At 42.1% G+C, this 23,045-nt stretch overlaps 2 protein-coding genes across 10 annotated transcripts in view; one reads left to right on the top strand and one right to left on the bottom strand.

Moving 5' to 3' along the window:
- Nucleotides 1-2,749: 2,749 nt before the first annotated feature.
- snap47 (synaptosome associated protein 47) lies at nt 2,750-17,046 on the bottom strand. Of its 9 annotated transcripts, none has more exons than XM_058394423.1 (8): nt 16,870-17,046; nt 14,844-16,608; nt 13,468-13,908; nt 12,887-13,401; nt 12,013-12,518; nt 11,489-11,604; nt 4,014-4,208; nt 2,750-3,918 (listed from the first exon to the last, which is right to left on the bottom strand). In XM_058394423.1, the coding sequence occupies exons 4-7, from the start codon at nt 13,372-13,374 to the stop codon at nt 4,062-4,064; spliced, it is 1,257 nt and encodes a 418-aa protein (XP_058250406.1). In that variant the 5' UTR covers nt 13,375-13,401; nt 13,468-13,908; nt 14,844-16,608; nt 16,870-17,046; the 3' UTR covers nt 2,750-3,918; nt 4,014-4,061. The 9 variants fall into 9 exon arrangements, with proteins under 9 accessions (XP_058250406.1, XP_058250407.1, XP_058250401.1 ...); XM_058394424.1 differs by having other exon boundaries at nt 12,887-13,407; nt 13,521-13,908; XM_058394418.1 differs by having other exon boundaries at nt 12,887-13,689; nt 13,766-13,908.
- A 354-nt stretch (nt 17,047-17,400) lies between these two features.
- jmjd4 (jumonji domain containing 4) overlaps nt 17,401-23,045 on the top strand; it is a 23,100-nt gene continuing 17,455 nt past the window's right edge. Inside the window, exon 1 of the mRNA XM_058394414.1 lies at nt 17,401-18,057. Coding sequence (XP_058250397.1) covers nt 17,805-18,057 — 253 coding nt within the window. The 5' untranslated portion in view covers nt 17,401-17,804. The remainder of the gene's footprint in view (nt 18,058-23,045) is intronic.

Here is a 23,045-nt window from a genome sequence, read left to right as displayed (position 1 = left end):
GGTGACCCTGGAGGTGGGATGAAACATCAGCTCTGGATGGGACCAGGAACCCTAGAGCTGTGAGGAAGCAGTGCTCCAATACTACATGACCTGCACAGGAATGGCTGAGGGACTCTAGAGGTCCAAGGACATGATGGAGAAGCGAGCATGAACGTTTCTCATGGGTTCTGCATTTTAAGCTCCGCCTCTGATCTGAAATGGAAATCTTCCACATGCGAGCAATGAAGAAGTTGGTGGCAGCTGACGCTGGAACACAAAGCTGGAATTTTCAGTTGTAGGAGCTGGAAAACTGGAAGTCAATCACCGTTATATTTTCAAAACATTTTCAGAACTTTGCTTTATTATTTCTAAATTCCACATCTGGTCAATTTTAAAAAGTGGGCAGTGGATATGAAGTGATAGACATGAGGACGGCTAGCTCACGGGCTGAAACATGCTAACAGACTGAAAAAAAACCCTCCTTATTAGCTCAAGCTCACTTTCTGAAGAATGTGTGTGTTTATCCGAGTCTGTTTTCTGAGGGAGCCGTTTCCAGATCACGCTGATCGATGACATGAGCAGAACATTTGCTTTAAGCTCAGTCTTCAGGGATCTTCATGGTATAATCAGACAAACGGCGTCCGATTACACAGTCTGTCTGATGAGCAATAATTTAATAAAGTCAGTTTAAATATGAGAGGATTGACGTGAAGCAGAGAAATGATTTTATTTTTCATTCCAAACACTCTTTTTTTCCTCTCTGTGTATTTCCTCTCAGAGAGTCCAGACAGGAGGAAACATGTCACTGGGAGATGTTTAGCTGTAGAAAAGGGAAAACCCTTGGCTGCTTTTCCCACACATTAACGTTAGCCGTTTTTCCCACGACGGCAGCTGATCGATTTACCGTCGATCGTGAGACACCCTCGTCCCTGGCGCGTGAGTCAGAGCCAGTAAAAATCCGCGGCGTCTCTGCATCCTCTGCCGCGAGCCCGCGGTCGGATCTGTCGTGCAGGATCTGTGGTCGGAGCAGACCGCCGCCACTTCCTCACGCTCATGCTCCTGTTCCCGCCTGTGGATTCCTGCACCGCAGATTCCAGGCCTGGCGCTTCCTCCAGCTGAAAACTGTCTGAGTTTATGAGGAAAATCCCCAGTTTATAATATAAGATGATGAGGACAGAGAGAGACAGAGAGACTGACAGCCAGAGAGACAGACACAGAGAGAGAGAGAGAGAGAGAGAGACGAGCTGGTGTAACTGATCCTTAAGTAAACACACATTAAAAATGTATGGGAAAAAAACGGAGCCGACGCGACCCAAAGACAGGCCGCGGATTAAGTGGAACAAGCAAACAAACAGCAAAATGAAAGTATAGGCTTGCACACGCTGTCCACTAGTGTTTTCTCTCCAGGACTCACGCCAGACCAAAGCCTGCGCTCATGCCGTAGTAAACCGCTCTCCAACCACATGCTGGAATCTCCAACCTCAACTCCTTCTCCTTCTTCTGCATGTCTGATCCACTCACTGAACTCACACTAACACGCTTTAACCTTAACCAGACACACCTTTCCTTACCTGTCCCCAGTGCCGTGTTTCATCACATTTCCTGAAGCTGAAGAGGACGAGGAAGTGAGGAGGAAGAAGCAGGAAGCTCTCAGACTCTTCAGCCTCACAGCATGTTACTCTATCATCAGTGTGAAGGAGACAGTCACTGAGTTCTGGACTCTGATTGGTGGATCAGGTGTTGATTAATTCTCTCTAACAGCTCTGACTCTAGCTCAGCTTTATATTAATGTACTCACTCTGATACCTTATCGTTTCCATAGCAACAGCCCCTTCACCGAGGTGTGTACAGCGGATACTCCAGAGTCCTGAGAGATCTTCAGCACAGAAGAGAGAGTATAAAGAGAGGCTGGAGAGAGAAACACTGTTTATAGACAATAAACTTCAGGAAACTACTTCAGCATTAAATATAACTGTAAACAAATAAAAACGCAAAGTTTAAAAAATAAATAATTTAATGGATGACTAGTGTCAGTGGTGGTGTCCTCCACCACCCCCCTCACCTCCACCACCCTGACTGAGATGTTTACAGTAAGAGCAGAGACTCCAGTGTTTTACTGACTGATTTTATTTTACAGCCACATCTGAGTCCAGCTTTAAACTCACAGTCAAGTAACACACTTCCTCCTGCAGGCCAAATGAAACTAATCAACATGTTTGGTGGTCTCTCTCTCTTTCCACATCTCCCTCTATCCCTCTCTCTCTCTGGCTCTCTCTTTCCATGTCTCTCTCTATCACTCTCTGTCTCTCTTTCCATGTCTTTCTCTATCCCTCTCTCTGTCTCACACCATTTCCTGTTCTTCTCTTTCTCTTGCTCTGAATGATACTCCAACCCCCCCCCCCCCCCAGTCCCAGTATGGTGAGCAGATGTTTTCCCTCTCAGTGCCAGCAGGATGTTGTAATGACAGGTTTCCTCCTCACGTTCTCCATGTTGTTTACAGAGGCTTCACTCCGCTGTTTCCCGCTCTGCCATGGGGAAATGTTTTGACGTGGGTCATACTAAAAAATCAAACCCGGGTCATGAAGGTTGTTGGGTGGGTTCTGGCCTCCTGATCTCACGGCTTTCCTCAGATCGACTCCAGACGTCAACAGTTCCAGCCGAGGAGAGGCTCGGACGGCCGTTTTCTCTTTTATTATTACACAAGGTGAAAAACCTGCTGGTGGAAAACCAGTTTATATAAAAAACTCGCTAAATCTTACAACGAACACCGTACAGTGAATAAACTTCATATTTATTTAAAAAAGAAACACAGCCTTTATTGTCGTGACACACACTCACACACACACACACACACACACACACGTGTACAGTACAGAGACACGCTTTACTTCCAGGAAGTTGCCATGGTAACATGATCCCATACATTAGTGTAAAATCTGGACAAGCAGCAGGAGTCTGATTGGATTTCAATCAACTGCATACACAGAATGAGAAATAAATAAACTCCGCCCCTTAACCGTCACCTTCACTACAAGCAGAATCATGCAGGTCATTTGTGAGGCCATGTTGCCATGGTAATGTCCGGTACAGGTAAAAGTCTGGAAATCTGAAGAGAACATTCTTGTGTGACAAAAGGCATGCTAATAACAGGACCGCGCGAGCTAGCGTAGTGAAAATAACACCGGACTCTTTCACTGGAACGTTCTGGAGAAAAGAAATAAATGAATGAAATAAATAAATAAATCAGATGTTGACTTCATTTAGTGGAAGATGACGTAAAACAAGGTTGGAATTCCTGATGATGAGATTATGTAAATCACGCTGATTCATCTAACGCTCTGATTGGCTGCTGACTTTTAGCAGCTGACAGTGAAGTGGGAATTTTTCCTTTTCCCTCGGTCACAATTCCCAGATCCTGGTTTCCTTTTTTCCTGAAAACGATTCCCACTCTCCTCATTCCCCACTGACCCGAGGTCCTAGTGTCCTTGCTCCATCCTGGCTTTGTCCAGGTGGACTTTCTACCTTTGTCAGGTGTGTTAGAGTCTTCATCATCCTCTCTCCTGCTGGAAATGAACTCTACATTACTTCCAGTGAATAAAGTTATACATGACGATTAATGTTTAACTGAACAGTCAACACACACACACACACACACACACACACACACACAGAGTGAAGAGGCTGTAGATGAGGACCTGTGTGTTGATGGAGATTGTGTTACGTGATTAAAGTGTCATTACAGCAGATTTTTACATAACATACAGATTTCACATAATTAGGAGAATGGGTTAGCTCTGTGTGTGTATGTGTGTGTGTATGTGTGTGTGTGTGTGTGTAGACGTGCAGGAAATCTCTCTTCATACAGAAGCCAGTCTGTGAGGTTCACTGGTCCATCTCTCTGCCTGTAGGGGGAGACACTGAGTCATGCAGGAGGACATCCTGGACACACACACACACACACACACACAGTAGTACTTTAGTAGGTGTTTGGGGTGCAGTTTGTATAAGTGTGTGTGTGTGTAAAGTAGACGTACTGTGCTCAGGTTAGTTACTGATGATGATGAAGATGATGGTGTTGAAGGTCAAAGCAGTTTCCTGATCCTGCGTGTGTGTGTGTTAATGGAGGCTGTGCTGCGGTCACTGGAGGACATCAAAACGTCCAGAGCTTCATCCTGACGCTGCAGCTCGCTGTCCGTCTCCAGAGCCAGAGACTTCAACTGCAGCAGCATCTACACACACACACACACACACACACACACACAATATATAAAAAAAAACATACACACACACAATATATAAAAATAAACATACACACACACAATATATAAAAAAAAACATACACACACACACAATATATAAAAAAAACATACACACACACACAATATATAAAAATAAACATACACACACACACAATATATAAAAATAAACACACACACACACACAATATATAAAAATAAACATACACACACACACAATATATAAAAATAAACATACACACACACACAAAATATATAAAAATAAACATACACAAACACAATATATAAAAATAAACACACACACACAATATATAAAAATAAACATACACACACAATATATAAAAATAAACATACACACACACAATATATAACTATACACACACACACACAATATATAAAAATAAACACACACACACACAATATATAAAAATAAACACACACACAATATATAAAAATAAACATACACACACACAATATATAACTATACACACACACACACAATATATAAAAATAAACACACACACACACAATATATAAAAATAAACACACACACACAATATATAAAAATAAACATACACACACACAATATATAACTATACACACACACACACAAAATATATAAAAATAAACATACACACACACACAATATATAAAAATAAACACACACACACAATATATAAAAATAAACATACACACACACACACACAATATATAACTATACACACACACACACAATATATAAAAATAAACATACACACACACAATATATAACTATACACACACACACACACAATATATAACTATACACACACACACAATATATAAAAATAAACACACACACAATATATAAAAATAAACATACACACACACAATATATAAAAATAAACACACACACACAATATATAAAAATAAACATACACACACACACAATATATAAAAATAAACATACACACACACACACAATATATAAAAATAAACACACACACACACACACACAATATATAAAAATAAACATACACACACACACACACAATATATAAAAATAAACACACACACACACACAATATATAAAAATAAACACACACACACACACAATATATAAAAATAAACACACACACACACACACAATATATAAAAATAAACACACACACACAATATATAAAAATAAACATACACACACACACAATATAACAAAATAAATACACACACACACACAATATATAACTATACACACACACACACGATATATAAAAATAAACACACACACACACAATATATAAAAATAAACATACACACACAATATATAACTATACACACACACACACAATATACAACTATACACACACACACAATATATAACTATACACACACACACAATATATAAAAAAACATACACACACAATATATAAGTATACACACACACAATATATAACTATACACACACAATATATATAACTATACACACGTAATATATAACTATACACACACACAATATATAAAAAAACACACACACACAATATATAACTATACACACACACACACAATATATAACTATACACACACACACAATATATAACTATACACACACACACACACACAATATATAACTATACACACACACAATATATAACTATACACACACACACACACAATATATAACTATACACACACACACAATATATAAAAAAACATACACACACAATATATAACTATACACACACAATATATATAACTATACACACACACACAATATATAACTATACACACACAATATATAACTATACACACACACACACAATATATAACTATACACACACACAATATATAACTATACACACACACAATATATAACTATACACACACACACAATATATAACTATATACACACACAATATATAACTATACACACACACAATATATAACTATACACACACACAATATATAACTATACACACACACACAATATATAACTATACACACACACAATATATAAAAATAAACACACACACACACACAATATATAAAAATAAACACACACACACAATATATAAAAATAAACATACACACACACAATATATAAAAATAAACACACACACACACAATATATAAAAATAAACACACACACACACACAATATATAAAAATAAACATACACACACAATATATAAAAATAAACATACACACACACAATATATAAAAATAAACATACACACACACACACACAATATATAACTATACACACACACAATATATAAAAATAAACATACACACACACACAATATATAAAAATAAACATACACACACAATATATAACTATACACACACACACAATATATAACTATACACACACAATATATAACTATACACACACACACAATATATAACTATACACACACACACAATATATAACTATACACACACAATATATAACTATACACACACACACACAATATATAACTATACACACACACAATATATAACTATACACACACACAATATATAACTATACACACACACACAATATATAACTATACACACACACACAATATATAACTATACACACACACACAATATATAACTATACACACACACACACAATATATAACTATACACACACACACAATATATAACTATACACACACACACAATATATAACTATACACACACACACAATATATAACTATACACACACACACAATATATAACTATATACACACACAATATATAACTATACACACACACACAATATATAACTATACACACACACACAATATATAACTATACACACACACAATATATAACTATACACACACACACAATATATAACTATACACACACAATATATAACTATACACACACACAATATATAACTATACACACACACACAATATATAACTATACACACACACACACACACACAATATATAACTATACACACACACACAATATATAACTATACACACACACACAATATATAACTATACACACACACAATATATAACTATACACACACACACAATATATAACTATACACACACACACACAATATATAACTATACACACACAATATATAACTATACACACACACAATATATAACTATACACACACACACAATATATAACTATACACACACACAATATATAACTATACACACACACACAATATATAACTATACACACACACACACACAATATATAACTATACACACACACACACAATATATAACTATACACACACACACAATATATAACTATACACACACACACAATATATAACTATACACACACACAATATATAACTATACACACACACACAATATATAACTATACACACACACACAATATATAACTATACACACACACACAATATATAACTATACACACACAATATATAACTATACACACACACACAATATATAACTATACACACACACAATATATAACTATACACACACACACAATATATAACTATACACACACACAATATATAACTATACACACACACAATATATAACTATACACACACACACAATATATAACTATACACACACACACAATATATAACTATACACACACACACAATATATAACTATACACACACACACAATATATAACTATACACACACACACAATATATAACTATACACACACACAATATATAACTATACACACACACACAATATATAACTATACACACACACACAATATATAACTATACACACACACACAATATATAACTATACACACACACAATATATAACTATACACACACACAATATATAACTATACACACACACACACAATATATAACTATACACACACACACACAATATATAACTATACACACACACACAATATATAACTATACACACACACACACAATATATAACTATACACACACACACAATATATAACTATACACACACACACACACAATATATAACTATACACACACACACAATATATAACTATACACACACACAATATATAATTATATGCACACACACACACAATATATAACTATACACACACACACAATATATAACTATACACACACACACAATATATAACTATACACACACACAATATATAACTATACACACACACACAATATATAACTATACACACACACACAATATATAACTATACACACACACAATATATAACTATACACACACAATATATAACTATACACACACACACAATATATAACTATACACACACACAATATATAACTATACACACACACACACAATATATAACTATACACACACACACAATATATAACTATACACACACACACAATATATAACTATACACACACACAATATATAACTATACACACACACACAATATATAACTATACACACACACACACAATATATAACTATACACACACACAATATATAACTATACACACACACACAATATATAACTATACACACACACAATATATAACTATACACACACACACAATATATAACTATACACACACACAATATATAACTATACACACACACACAATATATAACTATACACACACACAATATATAACTATACACACACACACAATATATAACTATACACACACACACAATATATAACTATACACACACACACAATATATAACTATACACACACACACAATATATAACTATACACACACACAATATATAACTATACACACACACACAATATATAACTATACACACACAATATATAACTATACACACACACACAATATATAACTATACACACACACACAATATATAACTATACACACACACACAATATATAACTATACACACACACACACAATATATAACTATACACACACACAATATATAACTATACACACACACACACACAATATATAACTATACACACACACAATATATAACTATACACACACACACACAATATATAACTATACACACACACACAATATATAACTATACACACACACAATATATAACTATACACACACACAATATATAACTATACACACACACACACACAATATATAACTATACACACACACACACAATATATAACTATACACACACACAATATATAACTATACACACACACACACAATATATAAAAATAAACATACACACACACACACACAATATATAACTATACACACACACACACAATATATAAAAATAAACACACACACACACACACAATATATAACTATACACACACACACAATATATAACTATACACACACACAATATATAACTATACACACACAATATATAACTATACACACACACAATATAACCACTGATCAGCCATAACATTATGACCAGTGCCAGGTGAAGTGAATAAGACTGAGTATCTCCTCATCATGGCCCCTGTTAGTGGGGGGGATATATCAGGCAGCAAGTCAACATTTTGTCCTCAAAGTTGATGTTAGAAGCAGGAAAAATGGACAAGTGTAAGGATTTGAGCGAATTTGACCAAAAGACCAAATTGTGATGGCTAGACCACTGGATCAGAGCATCTCCAAAACTGCAGCTCTTGTGGGGTGTTCCCGGTCTGCAGTGGTCAGTATCTATCAAAAGTGATCCAAGGAAGGGACAGTGGTGTTGGATGGAACCACTGATAGCTCCAACAATGTGCACATGAGCATCAGAACCGGACCATGGAGCAATGGAAGAAGGTGTCCTGGTCTGATGAATCACGTTTTGTTTTACATCACGTGGATGGCCGGCTGCGTGTGCGTCTCTTACCTGGGGAACACATGGCACCAGGATGCACTATGGGAAGAAGGCGAGTCGGTGGAGGCAGTGTCCTGCTCTGGTCAGTGTTCTGCTGGGAAACCTTGGGTCCTGTATCCACGTGGACGTTACTTTGACACGTACCACCTACCTAAACATTGTTGCAGACCATCTACACCCTTTCATGGAAACGGTATTCCCTGATGGCTGTGGTCTCTTTCAGCAGGATAATGCACCGTGACACAAAGCAGAAATGGTTCAGGAACGGTTTGATGACCACAACAACCAGTTTGAGGTGTTGACTCCGCCTCCAAATTCCCCAGATCTCAGTCCAACACAGTATCTGTGTGATGTTCTGGACAAACAAGTCTGATCCATGGAGGCTCCACCTCACAACGTACAGGACTTAAAGGATCTGCTGCTAACATCTTGGTGCCAGATCCCACAGCACACCTTCAGGGATCTAGTGGAGTCCGTGCCTCGAAGGGTCAGGGCTGTTTTGGCAGCAAAAGGGGGAGCAGGTGGTCATAATGTTATGGCTGATCGGTGTATTTAAACACACTCTTCGTCTCTTTAAATCACTCTTTTTCTCACTTGCTCTAACGTTCATTTTTATTTCTAACATTCTCTCCAGTTATTTCTTTTTTCCTTTCTTCATTAAACTCTTCCTTTCTTTCTGCGTGTTTCTATCTTCCATTGTCTCATTTCGAACTTTTTTCTCTCTTGTTTTTCTTTCCAAATTCTTCCTACTCCCATGTCCTTTCTTCATTTTCTTCCTCTGTCTTTATTCCCTCCTTTCCCCCATGCTGCTCCTCTTTCTCCTTTTTCTTTCTCTGTGTTTTTTTTTTCTTTCTTTTATTTTTTTTCCCTCTCCTCCTTTATTTATTGTACATTTTTTGTATTTTCTTCCTTTCCTTTTTTGTCTTTTTCACTTCACTCCATTCTTGCTCTCTGTATGTTTTCTCTCTGTTCTTCATTTCTTCTTCTGTTTCTACCTGTTCTAAATAACCAGGCAGCAAACCAACTGTAGAAACATCAGACATGAAAATGAAAGAGAACTGAAGAAGAAGAAGGAGAAGAAGGAGAAGAAGAAGGAGGAGAAAACAAAGGAGGAGAAGGAGGAGAAGGAGGAGGAGAAGAAGGAGAAGGAGGAGAAGAAGAAGGAGAAGGAGGAGAAGAAGAAGGAAGAGAAGGAGGAGGAGGAGAAGAAGGAGAGGAAGCAGAAGAAGAAGGAGAAGGAAAAGAAGGAGAGGAAGCAGAAGAAGAAGAAGAAGGAGGAGAAGGAGGAGAGGAAGGAAAAGGAGAAGAAGGAGAGGAAGCAGAAGAAGAAGAAGAAGAAGAAGGAGGAGGAGAAGAAGGAGAGGAAGCAGAAGAAGAAGAAGAAGAAGAAGAAGGAGGAGAAGGAGGAGGAGGAGAAGAAGGAGAGGAAGCAGAAGAAGAAGAAGAAGAAGAAGAAGAAGAAGAAGAAGAAGGAGGAGAAGGAGGAGGAGGAGAAGAAGGAGAGGAAGTAGAAGGAGTGATGAACCTGTTTGAGTTCCTGCGCCTCCTCCTGACTCACGGTGTTCTGCTGAACATGGAGCTGAACTGGAGTCAGATCTCCTGCAGGAAGCTGTACAGGAACATCTGAGTCTGAACTGGCTCCTACACACACACACACACACACACACACACACACACACACTGGGTAAAGCAGAACCCCTGAAGTGTGTGTGGTCCTGAGAAGAAGTGTGATTTGTCCTGGACACACTGTGTAGAAATCAGGAGCTTTGCTGCCATCATGTGGCCAGACTGTGAACTGCAGACTAAAGTAACTCAGAGGCTCTGTTCTTTTAGAGAAGCTCACTGCGTAGGCTCCCTAATCCTGAGTGACCTGCAGGGCTGGAGATGAGCACTCAGCACGCCAGTCTACTTCCATATAAGGAATTAATGTTTGGTTCCTTTTAGTACTTTAGATCTAATTATTTTAACCTCAGGATCCAGATACTGTTACAGAACATCAACTAGAGAAATAACGCTAAATCTAGATCTAGAATCTTAGAGTTTTCGTACCTGCACCCCAGAACGCCACACTCCCTGGTGTGACGTCATCACTGGGCGTGGCCTGGAACCCCGAGTAATCCCTGGCGAACTCCACCTTCTTCTTGTACTGCACCTCGAGGACACACAGCACCTCCCCCATCTTGGCCGAGAGCAGCCTGAAACACACATCGGGTTTCCCGATGTGCCGCTGTCGCACGCTGATGTCACAGACGCCGTGCACGCGGATCTCGTCCACTTCCTGTTTGTGGAAGCGATGAACCAGCCGGCCGCTCGCGTCGCGTACCTCCAGGGCGGAGACCAGCAACACCAGAGCGCCGGAATTCACATCGGCGGTGTTGATGTCACCTCCGCGGTAAAACACCACCGGCACACTCAGGACCTCTTTAGATGATCTAGAGGAAGCTTCAGGGGGCGGGGCTTTAGCATCGGCTTTACCTGGCACCGCTTGGCATTTCCTGTTCCAGGGAAACTTCCCGAAAGGCCACCACGCAGGAGACTCCAGCTCCGAGAGCAACCTGAATACACACAGACACGAGGTTCTCAAACATCATCACCTTTTATTATTAGAACACTAAAGGTTCCAGATGACACACCAGGAACCAGGGTCAGTTCTCTGTCCTTTTCTGCAGACCTGGAACAGAGTGGAGCTTAGAGTAGAGTGGAACCCCTTTAGATATCATTAACCATCAAAAGAACCCTTAAAGAACCTCATCATATTTAAAAAGATAGATAAAGTAAGGTTCCACCTGTAAAAATAATAGCTGGTACTAGAACAGGAACTAGGCTCTATGAACATGAGACATAGCTGTGGGTGGAGCCTGAAGTAGCTAACAGTGCTGATTGGTGGAGCGGATGCGGTAATCGCTGCCGATTTGTTGCTTACTTGTCAGCCACGCCCAGGTCCGACTCCATCTTGTCCAGCTGGTGGATCATGTGGTGGAACTGTTCCCCCTGCTGACTCAGCGCCCGGCCGGTGTGTGAGAGTGTGTGTTGGGCGTCGGTCACCATGCTGATGAGTCTCTGGCCGCGGCTGAGCGGAGCGTGTGTGGAGTGTGTGTGCAGGGCCAGCGTCTCTCTCCAGAAGTGCTGCAGGACGTGGAACACGGCGCCGGCGCTGGGCTTCAGGGAGGAGAACCAGTGTTTGTGGGCGTCGCGCTCCTGCAAGGTGACGGCGCTGAAGATGAAGCAGGACGACTCGGTGTTGATGTGTGTGACGCGGGACAGTGGGAGCAGGAGGACCGAACCTCCGTCTCCGCCTGACGACGGGCCGAAGCGGACGGCGCTCGGGGTCAGGGTCAGGCGGCCGCTCACCCAGCGCTTATCTCCGTTAACGTAGTACGAACATGGCCAGCTGTGAACCGGAGGATCCATCACGCCACAACACTCCGGAATAACAGGAACACTCTGGAAAAACAGGGTTCACCTGAACACTCCGGAATAACAGGAACACTCCAGAATAACAGGGTTCACCTGAACACTCCGGAATAACAGGAACACTCTGGAAAAACAGGGTTCACCTGAACACTCCGGAATAACAGGAACACTCCAGAATAACAGGGTTCACCTGAACACTCCGGAATAACAGGAACACTCTGGAAAAACAGGGTTCACCTGAACACTCAGGAATAACAGGAACACTCCAGAATAACAGGGTTCACCTGAACACTCCGGAATAACAGGAACACTCTGGAATAACAGGAACACTCTGGAATAACAGGAACACTCTGGAATAACAGGAACACTCCAGAATAACAGGGTTCACCTGAACACTCCGGAATAACAGGAACACTCCGGAATAACAGGAACACTCCAGAATAACAGGGTTCACCTGAACACTCCGGAATAACAGGAACACTCCAGAATAACAGGAACAGCAGGAATAACCGGAACAGTCAGATCCACTTCCTGGGAGAAACAAACACACACACACACACACACACTTTTGAATACTAAAAGGTTCCACATAGGACCCAAAAAGGATTCTCCAGCTTCTCCTGGGAAATTCAAATATTTTAAGCAGAGCTCTAAAACTAAGAGTTAACAAAGTGTTCTGAAGAGAACTGTGAGAGAACCAGTAACAGAACAAAGAACCTTTCAGGAACCCAGACAACAGAGATGTAGAACCAAGTCCTGAGTGTGTTTAAATATTTTGGTCTCCATAAAGGTTCTCCATCTTGAGTTTGGAACCTACAGCTGAGGGTTCCCCTTTCAGAAAGGTTTCCTATATAACCTCTTAAAAGGCTTAGGATTATTAACTGCCCAAAGAAAAGGTTCTCTCTGGAGCCTCTCTAAATGTACAGGGTTCTTCAGCTGGTGTCTCTGAGGGAACCCTTACTACTAATGTATAGAACCAACCACACAGAGCTTCCCTTTCAGAGAGGGGAGAACCTTCTGGAAGACCTAGAATATCTCTGGAGCTTTTTAGAAAGGGTTTTGAGCAGTATTCATCGTATAAAGAACCATTGAGGAACCTCACAGCTGCAGAGGTTTGGGTTAGAGTGTTGGGACACCCTAGGACACTGACGTCTGTCAGGAACCCAGTGTCTCGCGGTGACATGATTGTAAAGTGGGTGGAGCTTAGCGGTTCTGATAATATGAGTGGACAGGTGATGTTTTCATGGCTGCAGCTAAAGAGGAGATCTTAGTGTAAATGTTCCAGACATTAAAGGAGCAGTAAGTGAGATCAGATCCCTCATGGTTATGTACATGGGGGTGATGTGAAATGTTTTCTCTTCCCTCGAACCCAACGATTCCAGTCTGAAATCCACCACAGCACCTTTAAACACCTGTAGGTGTTGAGACTGGACATCACACACACAATAATTCTGGGGAGATCTTACCTTCAGACTGCTGACACTGAGACACTCAGCACCGGGGTCATGAGGATGATGATGAGGATGGTGATGATGATGACACTGAGACACTCAGCACCGGGATCATGAGGATGATGATGAGGATGAGGATGGTGATGATGATGACACTGAGACACTCAGCACCGGGGTCATGAGGATGATGATGAGGATGAGGATGGTGATGATGATGACACTGAGACACTCAGCACCGGGATCATGAGGATGATGATGAGGATGGTGATGAAGATGAGGATGGTGATGATGATGACACTGAGACACTCAGCACCGGGGTCATGAGGATGATGATGAAGATGAGGATGGTGATGATGATGACACTGAGACACTCAGCACCGGGATCATGAGGATGATGATGAAGATGAGGATGGTGATGATGATGAGGATGGTGATGATGATGATGATGATGACACTGAGACACTCAGCACCTGGATCATGAGGATGGTGATGAAGATGAGGATGGTGGTGATGATGACACTGAGACACTCAGCACCGGGATCATGAGGATGATGATGAGGATGAGGATGGTGATGATGATGACACTGAGACACTCAGCACCGGGATCATGAGGATGATGATGAGGATGGTGATGAAGATGAGGATGGTGATGATGATGACACTGAGACACTCAGCACCGGGATCATGAGGATGATGATGAGGATGAGGATGGTGATGATGATGACACTGAGACACTCAGCACCGGGATCATGAGGATGATGATGAGGATGGTGATGAAGATGAGGATGGTGATGATGATGACACTGAGACACTCAGCACCGGGGTCATGAGGATGATGATGAGGATGGTGATGATGATGACACTGAGACACTCAGCACCGGGATCATGAGGATGGTGATGAAGATGAGGATGGTGATGATGATGATGATGATGACACTGAGACACTCAGCACCTGGATCATGAGGATGGTGATGAAGATGAGGATGGTGGTGATGATGACACTGAGACACTCAGCACCGGGATCATGAGGATGATGATGAGGATGGTGATGAAGATGAGGATGGTGATGATGATGACACTGAGACACTCAGCACCGGGATCATGAGGATGATGATGATGGTGATGATGATGATGATGATGATGATGATGATGACACTGAGACACTCAGCACCGGGATCATGAGGATGATGATGAAGATGAGGATGGTGGTGATGATGATGATGATGACACTGAGACACTCAGCACCGGGATCATGAGGATGATGATGATGGTGATGATGATGAGGATGAGGATGATGATGATGATGATGACACTGAGACACTCAGCACCGGGATCATGAGGATGATGATGAGGATGGTGATGAAGATGAGGATGGTGATGATGATGACACTGAGACACTCAGCACTGGAATCATGAGGATGATGATGAGGATGGTGATGAAGATGAGGATGGTGATGATGATGACACTGAGACACTCAGCACTGGAATCATGAGGATGATGATGAGGATGGTGATGAAGATGAGGATGGTGATGATGATGACACTGAGACACTCAGCACCGGGATCATGAGGATGATGATGAGGATGGTGATGAAGATGAGGATGGTGATGATGATGACACTGAGACACTCAGCACTGGGATCATGAGGATGATGATGAGGATGGTGATGAAGATGAGGATGGTGATGATGATGATGACACTGAGACACTCAGCACCGGGATCATGAGGATGATGATGAGGATGGTGATGAAGATGAGGATGGTGATGATGATTAAAGACCTGAAACAAACACCAGACCTGAGACCTTCAGCTGGTGTGTTACAGAGATTTATAGCTCTGTATATGGTGGTTACGTCATGTCACGTGACCATGTCATGATTGTTTATAACACACTCTAATAATCTCTCTCTCTCTCTCTCTCTCTCTCTTTATTTCTGAATATTCATCTATAAACATTATAAACGTTGTCATCACTGACTCCTGAATGTTACAGTGTGTGTGTGTGTGTGTATTAATATGTATGTTTATTAAATTACTCACAGTTGTGTGTAAAGCGGCTCAGTTTCAGTCTCGCTTGTTGTAACTGTTGTGTCTGAGTTATTTACATCTTTAAAATCTTAATAAACACATAAACAAATAAACATAAACACAAACACGGAAACGACTCCTGTCACTGCGCTCGTGCGCGCTGTAAATAAAACGTCACAAATCCGGTACACGGCTTTAAACTGCACCCCCTTTAAGGACCTCACGTGTTTGGTAGCTTTGTTTCCGCCTGCATCAAATACACATAATAGAAACCTGCGAATTAATAAAAACATCTAGATTTCTTAACAGCGCTATTCATGTCTCTAGTGTATATTTATTCACAAACACATTAAAGGTTTGATTTAAAATAGAAATATTTATTATAGGCGCAGGTAAAGACTGCAGCAGGAAGTGAATTGGGTGCAGAATATACAGGATACGTAAAATGGTGGCAGCACCGGAAGTGGCCGTGTTTACAAACCGATGTGGAAACGTCGTCCAGGACAAAGCGTTCCGCATGAATGAAATAAAAATCTGTTTTTAGAGACATAATTTATACAGCACTAATACATAGTTTAATAATGTATAGTTTAATTTGATGTTTGTGTATTTTTTTTAAAACATGTCTGACATTGTGCTTGTTATTTGTGGGTAAATCCTCGTGCTGTGTGTCGGTGATTTTCTTCCCCAAGACAGCGAACAGTCCATGATTAGATAAAGCTAAAATTCGGATTATTTTCTGATAAAACAACACAGAGCCAGATTTATAACTGTTTTTCTGAGTAGATCAGAGTCTAATCTGATGTTTTTAACACAAAAACGGAAAGATTATCTGAGGGTTTAAACATGAGGTGTTTGATATAAAGACACAGTCTGCTTCTGGATGAAGGTTATAACTGAGTTATAATAAGGTTATAATAAGGTTATAACCACTGCAGTGCCATGCCATGGACAGAGAGACGCTAGGAGCGTGCAGCAGCCTGGTTCAGTCGGACCGTCAGCCATGTGCTGAGCTGCAGCCCTCACACTTTCTGCACTACATCCAGACTGAGATCTCCTACAGCCAGTTCTTCAGCAGATACCTCCTCCCCAACCGGCCCTGCATGTTCTCCTCCAACTTCACCCAGACCTGGAGCTGCAGGAGCCGCTGGGTCGGACACCACGGCAAGCCCGACTTCCACACGCTCCTGCAGGAGTTCGGTGAGTGTTCTACCTCAGCTGTGTGTGTGTGTGTGTGTGTGTGTGTGTGTGTGTGTGTGTGTGTGTGTGTGAGAGAGGAGAAACACACCTGTCTAACACTGTAGCTGTGTGTGTGTGTGTGTGTGTGTGTGTGTGAGAGAGAGAGGAGAAACACACCTGTCTAACACTGTAGCTGTGTGTGTGTGTGTGTGTGTGTGTGAGAGAGGAGAAACACACCTGTCTAACACTGTAGCTGTGTGTGTGTGTGTGTGTGAGAGAGGAGAAACACACCTGTCTAACACTGTAGCTGTGTGTGTGTGTGTGTGTGTGTGTGAGAGAGGAGAAACACACCTGTCTAACACTGTAGCTGTGTGTGTGTGTGAGAGAGAGGAGAAACACACCTGTCTAACACTGTAGCTGTGTGTGTGTGTGTGTGTGTGTGTGTGAGAGAGAGGAGAAACACACCTGTCTAACACTGTAGCTGTGTGTGTGTGTGTGTGTGTGTGAGAGAGAGAGAGGAGAAACACACCTGTCTAACACTGTAGCTGTGTGTGTGTGTGTGTGTGTGTGTGAGAGAGAGAGAGGAGAAACACACCTGTCTAACACTGTAGCTGTGTGTGTGTGTGTGTGTGTGTGAGAGAGAGAGGAGAAACACACCTGTCTAACACTGTAGCTGTGTGTGTGTGTGTGTGTGTGTGAGAGAGAGAGAGAGGAGAAACACACCTGTCTAACACTGTAGCTGTGTGTGTGTGTGTGTGTGTGTGTGTGTGTGTGAGAGAGAGAGGAGAAACACACCTGTCTAACACTGTAGCTGTGTGTGTGTGTGTGTGTGTGTGTGAGAGAGGAGAAACACACCTGTCTAACACTGTAGCTGTGTGTGTGTGTGTGTGTGTGTGTGTGTGTGAGAGAGAGGAGAAACACACCTGTCTAACACTGTAGCTGTGTGTGTGTGTGTGTGTGTGTGTGTGTGAGAGAGGAGAAACACACCTGTCTAACACTGTAGCTGTGTGTGTGTGTGTGTGTGTGTGTGTGTGTGAGAGAGAGGAGAAACACACCTGTCTAACACTGTAGCTGTGTGTGTGTGTGTGTGTGTGTGTGAGAGAGAGGAGAAACACACCTGTCTAACACTGTAGCTGTGTGTGTGTGTGTGTGTGTGTGTGTGTGTGTGAGAGAGGAGAAACACACCTGTCTAACACTGTAGCTGTGTGTGTGTGTGTGTGTGTGTGTGTGAGAGAGGAGAAACACACCTGTCTAACACTGTAGCTGTGTGTGTGTGTGTGTGTGTGTGTGTGTGAGAGAGAGGAGAAACACACCTGTCTAACACTGTAGCTGTGTGTGTGTGTGTGTGTGTGTGTGTGTGTGTGAGAGAGAGGAGAAACACACCTGTCTAACACTGTAGCTGTGTGTGTGTGTGTGTGTGTGTGTGTGTGAGAGAGAGGAGAAACACACCTGTCTAACACTGTAGCTGTGTGTGTGTGTGTGTGTGTGTGTGAGAGAGAGGAGAAACACACCTGTCTAACACTGTAGCTGTGTGTGTGTGTGTGTGTGTGTGTGTGTGTGTGTGAGAGAGGAGAAACACACCTGTCTAACACTGTAGCTGTGTGTGTGTGTGTGTGTGTGTGTGTGAGAGAGGAGAAACACACCTGTCTAACACTGTAGCTGTGTGTGTGTGTGTGTGTGTGTGAGAGAGGAGAAACACACCTGTCTAACACTGTAGCTGTGTGTGTGTGTGTGTGTGTGTGTGTGAGAGAGGAGAAACACACCTGTCTAACACTGTAGCTGTGTGTGTGTGTGTGTGTGTGTGTGTGAGAGAGGAGAAACACACCTGTCTAACACTGTAGCTGTGTGTGTGTGTGTGTGTGTGTGAGAGAGAGAGGAGAAACACACCTGTCTAACACTGTAGCTGTGTGTGTGTGTGTGTGTGTGTGAGAGAGGAGAAACACACCTGTCTAACACTGTAGCTGTGTGTGTGTGTGTGTGTGTGTGTGTGTGTGAGAGAGGAGAAACACACCTGTCTAACACTGTAGCTGTGTGTGTGTGTGTGTGTGTGTGTGAGAGAGGAGAAACACACCTGTCTAACACTGTAGCTGTGTGTGTGTGTGTGTGTGTGTGTGTGAGAGAGAGGAGAAACACACCTGTCTAACACTGTAGCTGTGTGTGTGTGTGTGTGTGTGTGTGTGTGTGTGAGAGAGAGGAGAAACACACCTGTCTAACACTGTAGCTGTGTGTGTGTGTGTGTGTGTGTGTGTGAGAGAGAGAGGAGAAACACACCTGTCTAACACTGTAGCTGTGTGTGTGTGTGTGTGTGTGTGAGAGAGAGAGAGGAGAAACACACCTGTCTAACACTGTAGCTGTGTGTGTGTGTGTGTGTGTGTGTGTGTGAGAGAGAGAGGAGAAACACACCTGTCTAACACTGTAGCTGTGTGTGTGTGTGTGTGTGTGTGTGTGAGAGAGAGAGGAGAAACACACCTGTCTAACACTGTAGCTGTGTGTGTGTGTGTGTGTGTGTGTGTGAGAGAGAGAGGAGAAACACACCTGTCTAACACTGTAGCTGTGTGTGTGTGTGTGTGTGTGTGTGTGAGAGAGAGGAGAAACACACCTGTCTAACACTGTAGCTGTGTGTGTGTGTGTGTGTGTGTGTGTGTGTGTGTGTGAGAGAGAGAGAGGAGAAACACACCTGTCTAACACTGTAGCTGTGTGTGTGTGTGTGTGTGTGTGAGAGAGAGAGGAGAAACACACCTGTCTAACACTGTAGCTGTGTGTGTGTGTGTGTGTGTGTGTGTGAGAGAGAGAGGAGAAACACACCTGTCTAACACTGTAGCTGTGTGTGTGTGTGTGTGTGTGTGTGTGTGTGTGTGTGTGAGAGAGAGGAGAAACACACCTGTCTAACACTGTAGCTGTGTGTGTGTGTGTGTGTGTGTGTGTGTGTGTGTGTGTGAGAGAGAGGAGAAACACACCTGTCTAACACTGTAGCTGTGTGTGTGTGTGTGTGTGTGTGTGTGTGTGTGAGAGAGAGAGGAGAAACACACCTGTCTAACACTGTAGCTGTGTGTGTGTGTGTGTGTGTGTGTGTGTGTGAGAGAGGAGAAACACACCTGTCTAACACTGTAGCTGTGTGTGTGTGTGTGTGTGTGTGTGTGTGTGTGTGTGTGTGTGTGTGTGTGTGAGAGAGAGAGGAGAAACACACCTGTCTAACACTGTAGCTGTGTGTGTGTGTGTGTGTGTGTGAGAGAGGAGAAACACACCTGTCTAACACTGTAGCTGTGTGTGTGTGTGTGTGTGTGTGTGTGAGAGAGAGGAGAAACACACCTGTCTAACACTGTAGCTGTGTGTGTGTGTGTGTGTGTGTGTGTGAGAGAGAGGAGAAACACACCTGTCTAACACTGTAGCTGTGTGTGTGTGTGTGTGTGTGTGTGTGTGTGTGTGTGTGTGTGTGAGAGAGAGAGGAGAAACACACCTGTCTAACACTGTAGCTGTGTGTGTGTGTGTGTGTGTGTGTGAGAGAGAGGAGAAACACACCTGTCTAACACTGTAGCTGTGTGTGTGTGTGTGTGTGTGTGTGTGAGAGAGAGGAGAAACACACCTGTCTAACACTGTAGCTGTGTGTGTGTGTGTGTGTGTGTGTGTGTGTGTGTGTGTGTGTGTGTGTGAGAGAGAGGAGAAACACACCTGTCTAACACTGTAGCTGTGTGTGTGTGTGTGTGAGAGAGAGGAGAAACACACCTGTCTAACACTGTAGCTGTGTGTGTGTGTGTGTGTGTGTGTGTGTGAGAGAGAGGAGAAACACACCTGTCTAACACTGTAGCTGTGTGTGTGTGTGTGTGTGTGTGTGTGTGTGAGAGAGGAGAAACACACCTGTCTAACACTGTAGCTGTGTGTGTGTGTGTGTGTGTGTGTGTGTGTGTGTGAGAGAGGAGAAACACACCTGTCTAACACTGTAGCTGTGTGTGTGTGTGTGTGTGTGTGTGAGTGTGTGAGAGAGAGAGGAGAAACACACCTGTCTAACACTGTAGCTGTGTGTGTGTGTGTGTGTGTGTGTGTGTGTGTGTGTGAGAGAGAGAGGAGAAACACACCTGTCTAACACTGTAGCTGTGTGTGTGTGTGTGTGTGTGTGTGTGTGTGAGAGAGGAGAAACACACCTGTCTAACACTGTAGCTGTGTGTGTGTGTGTGTGTGTGTGTGTGTGAGAGAGAGAGAGGAGAAACACACCTGTCTAACACTGTAGCTGTGTGTGTGTGTGTGTGTGTGTGTGTGTGTGTGTGTGTGAGAGAGAGGAGAAACACACCTGTCTAACACTGTAGCTGTGTGTGTGTGTGTGTGTGTGTGTGTGTGAGAGAGAGAGGAGAAACACACCTGTCTAACACTGTAGCTGTGTGTGTGTGTGTGTGTGTGTGTGTGAGAGAGAGGAGAAACACACCTGTCTAACACTGTAGCTGTGTGTGTGTGTGTGTGTGTGTGTGTGTGTGTGTGTGTGTGAGAGAGAGGAGAAACACACCTGTCTAACACTGTAGCTGTGTGTGTGTGTGTGTGTGTGAGAGAGAGGAGAAACACACCTGTCTAACACTGTAGCTGTGTGTGTGTGTGTGTGTGTGTGTGTGTGAGAGAGAGAGGAGAAACACACCTGTCTAACACTGTAGCTGTGTGTGTGTGTGTGTGTGTGTGTGAGAGAGGAGAAACACACCTGTCTAACACTGTAGCTGTGTGTGTGTGTGTGTGTGTGTGTGAGAGAGAGAGGAGAAACACACCTGTCTAACACTGTAGCTGTGTGTGTGTGTGTGTGTGTGTGTGAGAGAGAGGAGAAACACACCTGTCTAACACTGTAGCTGTGTGTGTGTGTGTGTGTGTGTGTGTGTGTGTGTGTGTGAGAGAGAGGAGAAACACACCTGTCTAACACTGTAGCTGTGTGTGTGTGTGTGTGAGAGAGAGGAGAAACACACCTGTCTAACACTGTAGCTGTGTGTGTGTGTGTGTGTGTGTGTGTGAGAGAGAGGAGAAACACACCTGTCTAA

This window comes from Hemibagrus wyckioides, linkage group LG07 (assembly GCF_019097595.1).
Source record: "Hemibagrus wyckioides isolate EC202008001 linkage group LG07, SWU_Hwy_1.0, whole genome shotgun sequence".
Lineage (NCBI taxonomy): Eukaryota > Metazoa > Chordata > Actinopteri > Siluriformes > Bagridae > Hemibagrus > Hemibagrus wyckioides.
Note: the sequence above shows the minus strand (reverse complement) of the source record. Positions and strands in the feature narration are given on the sequence as shown.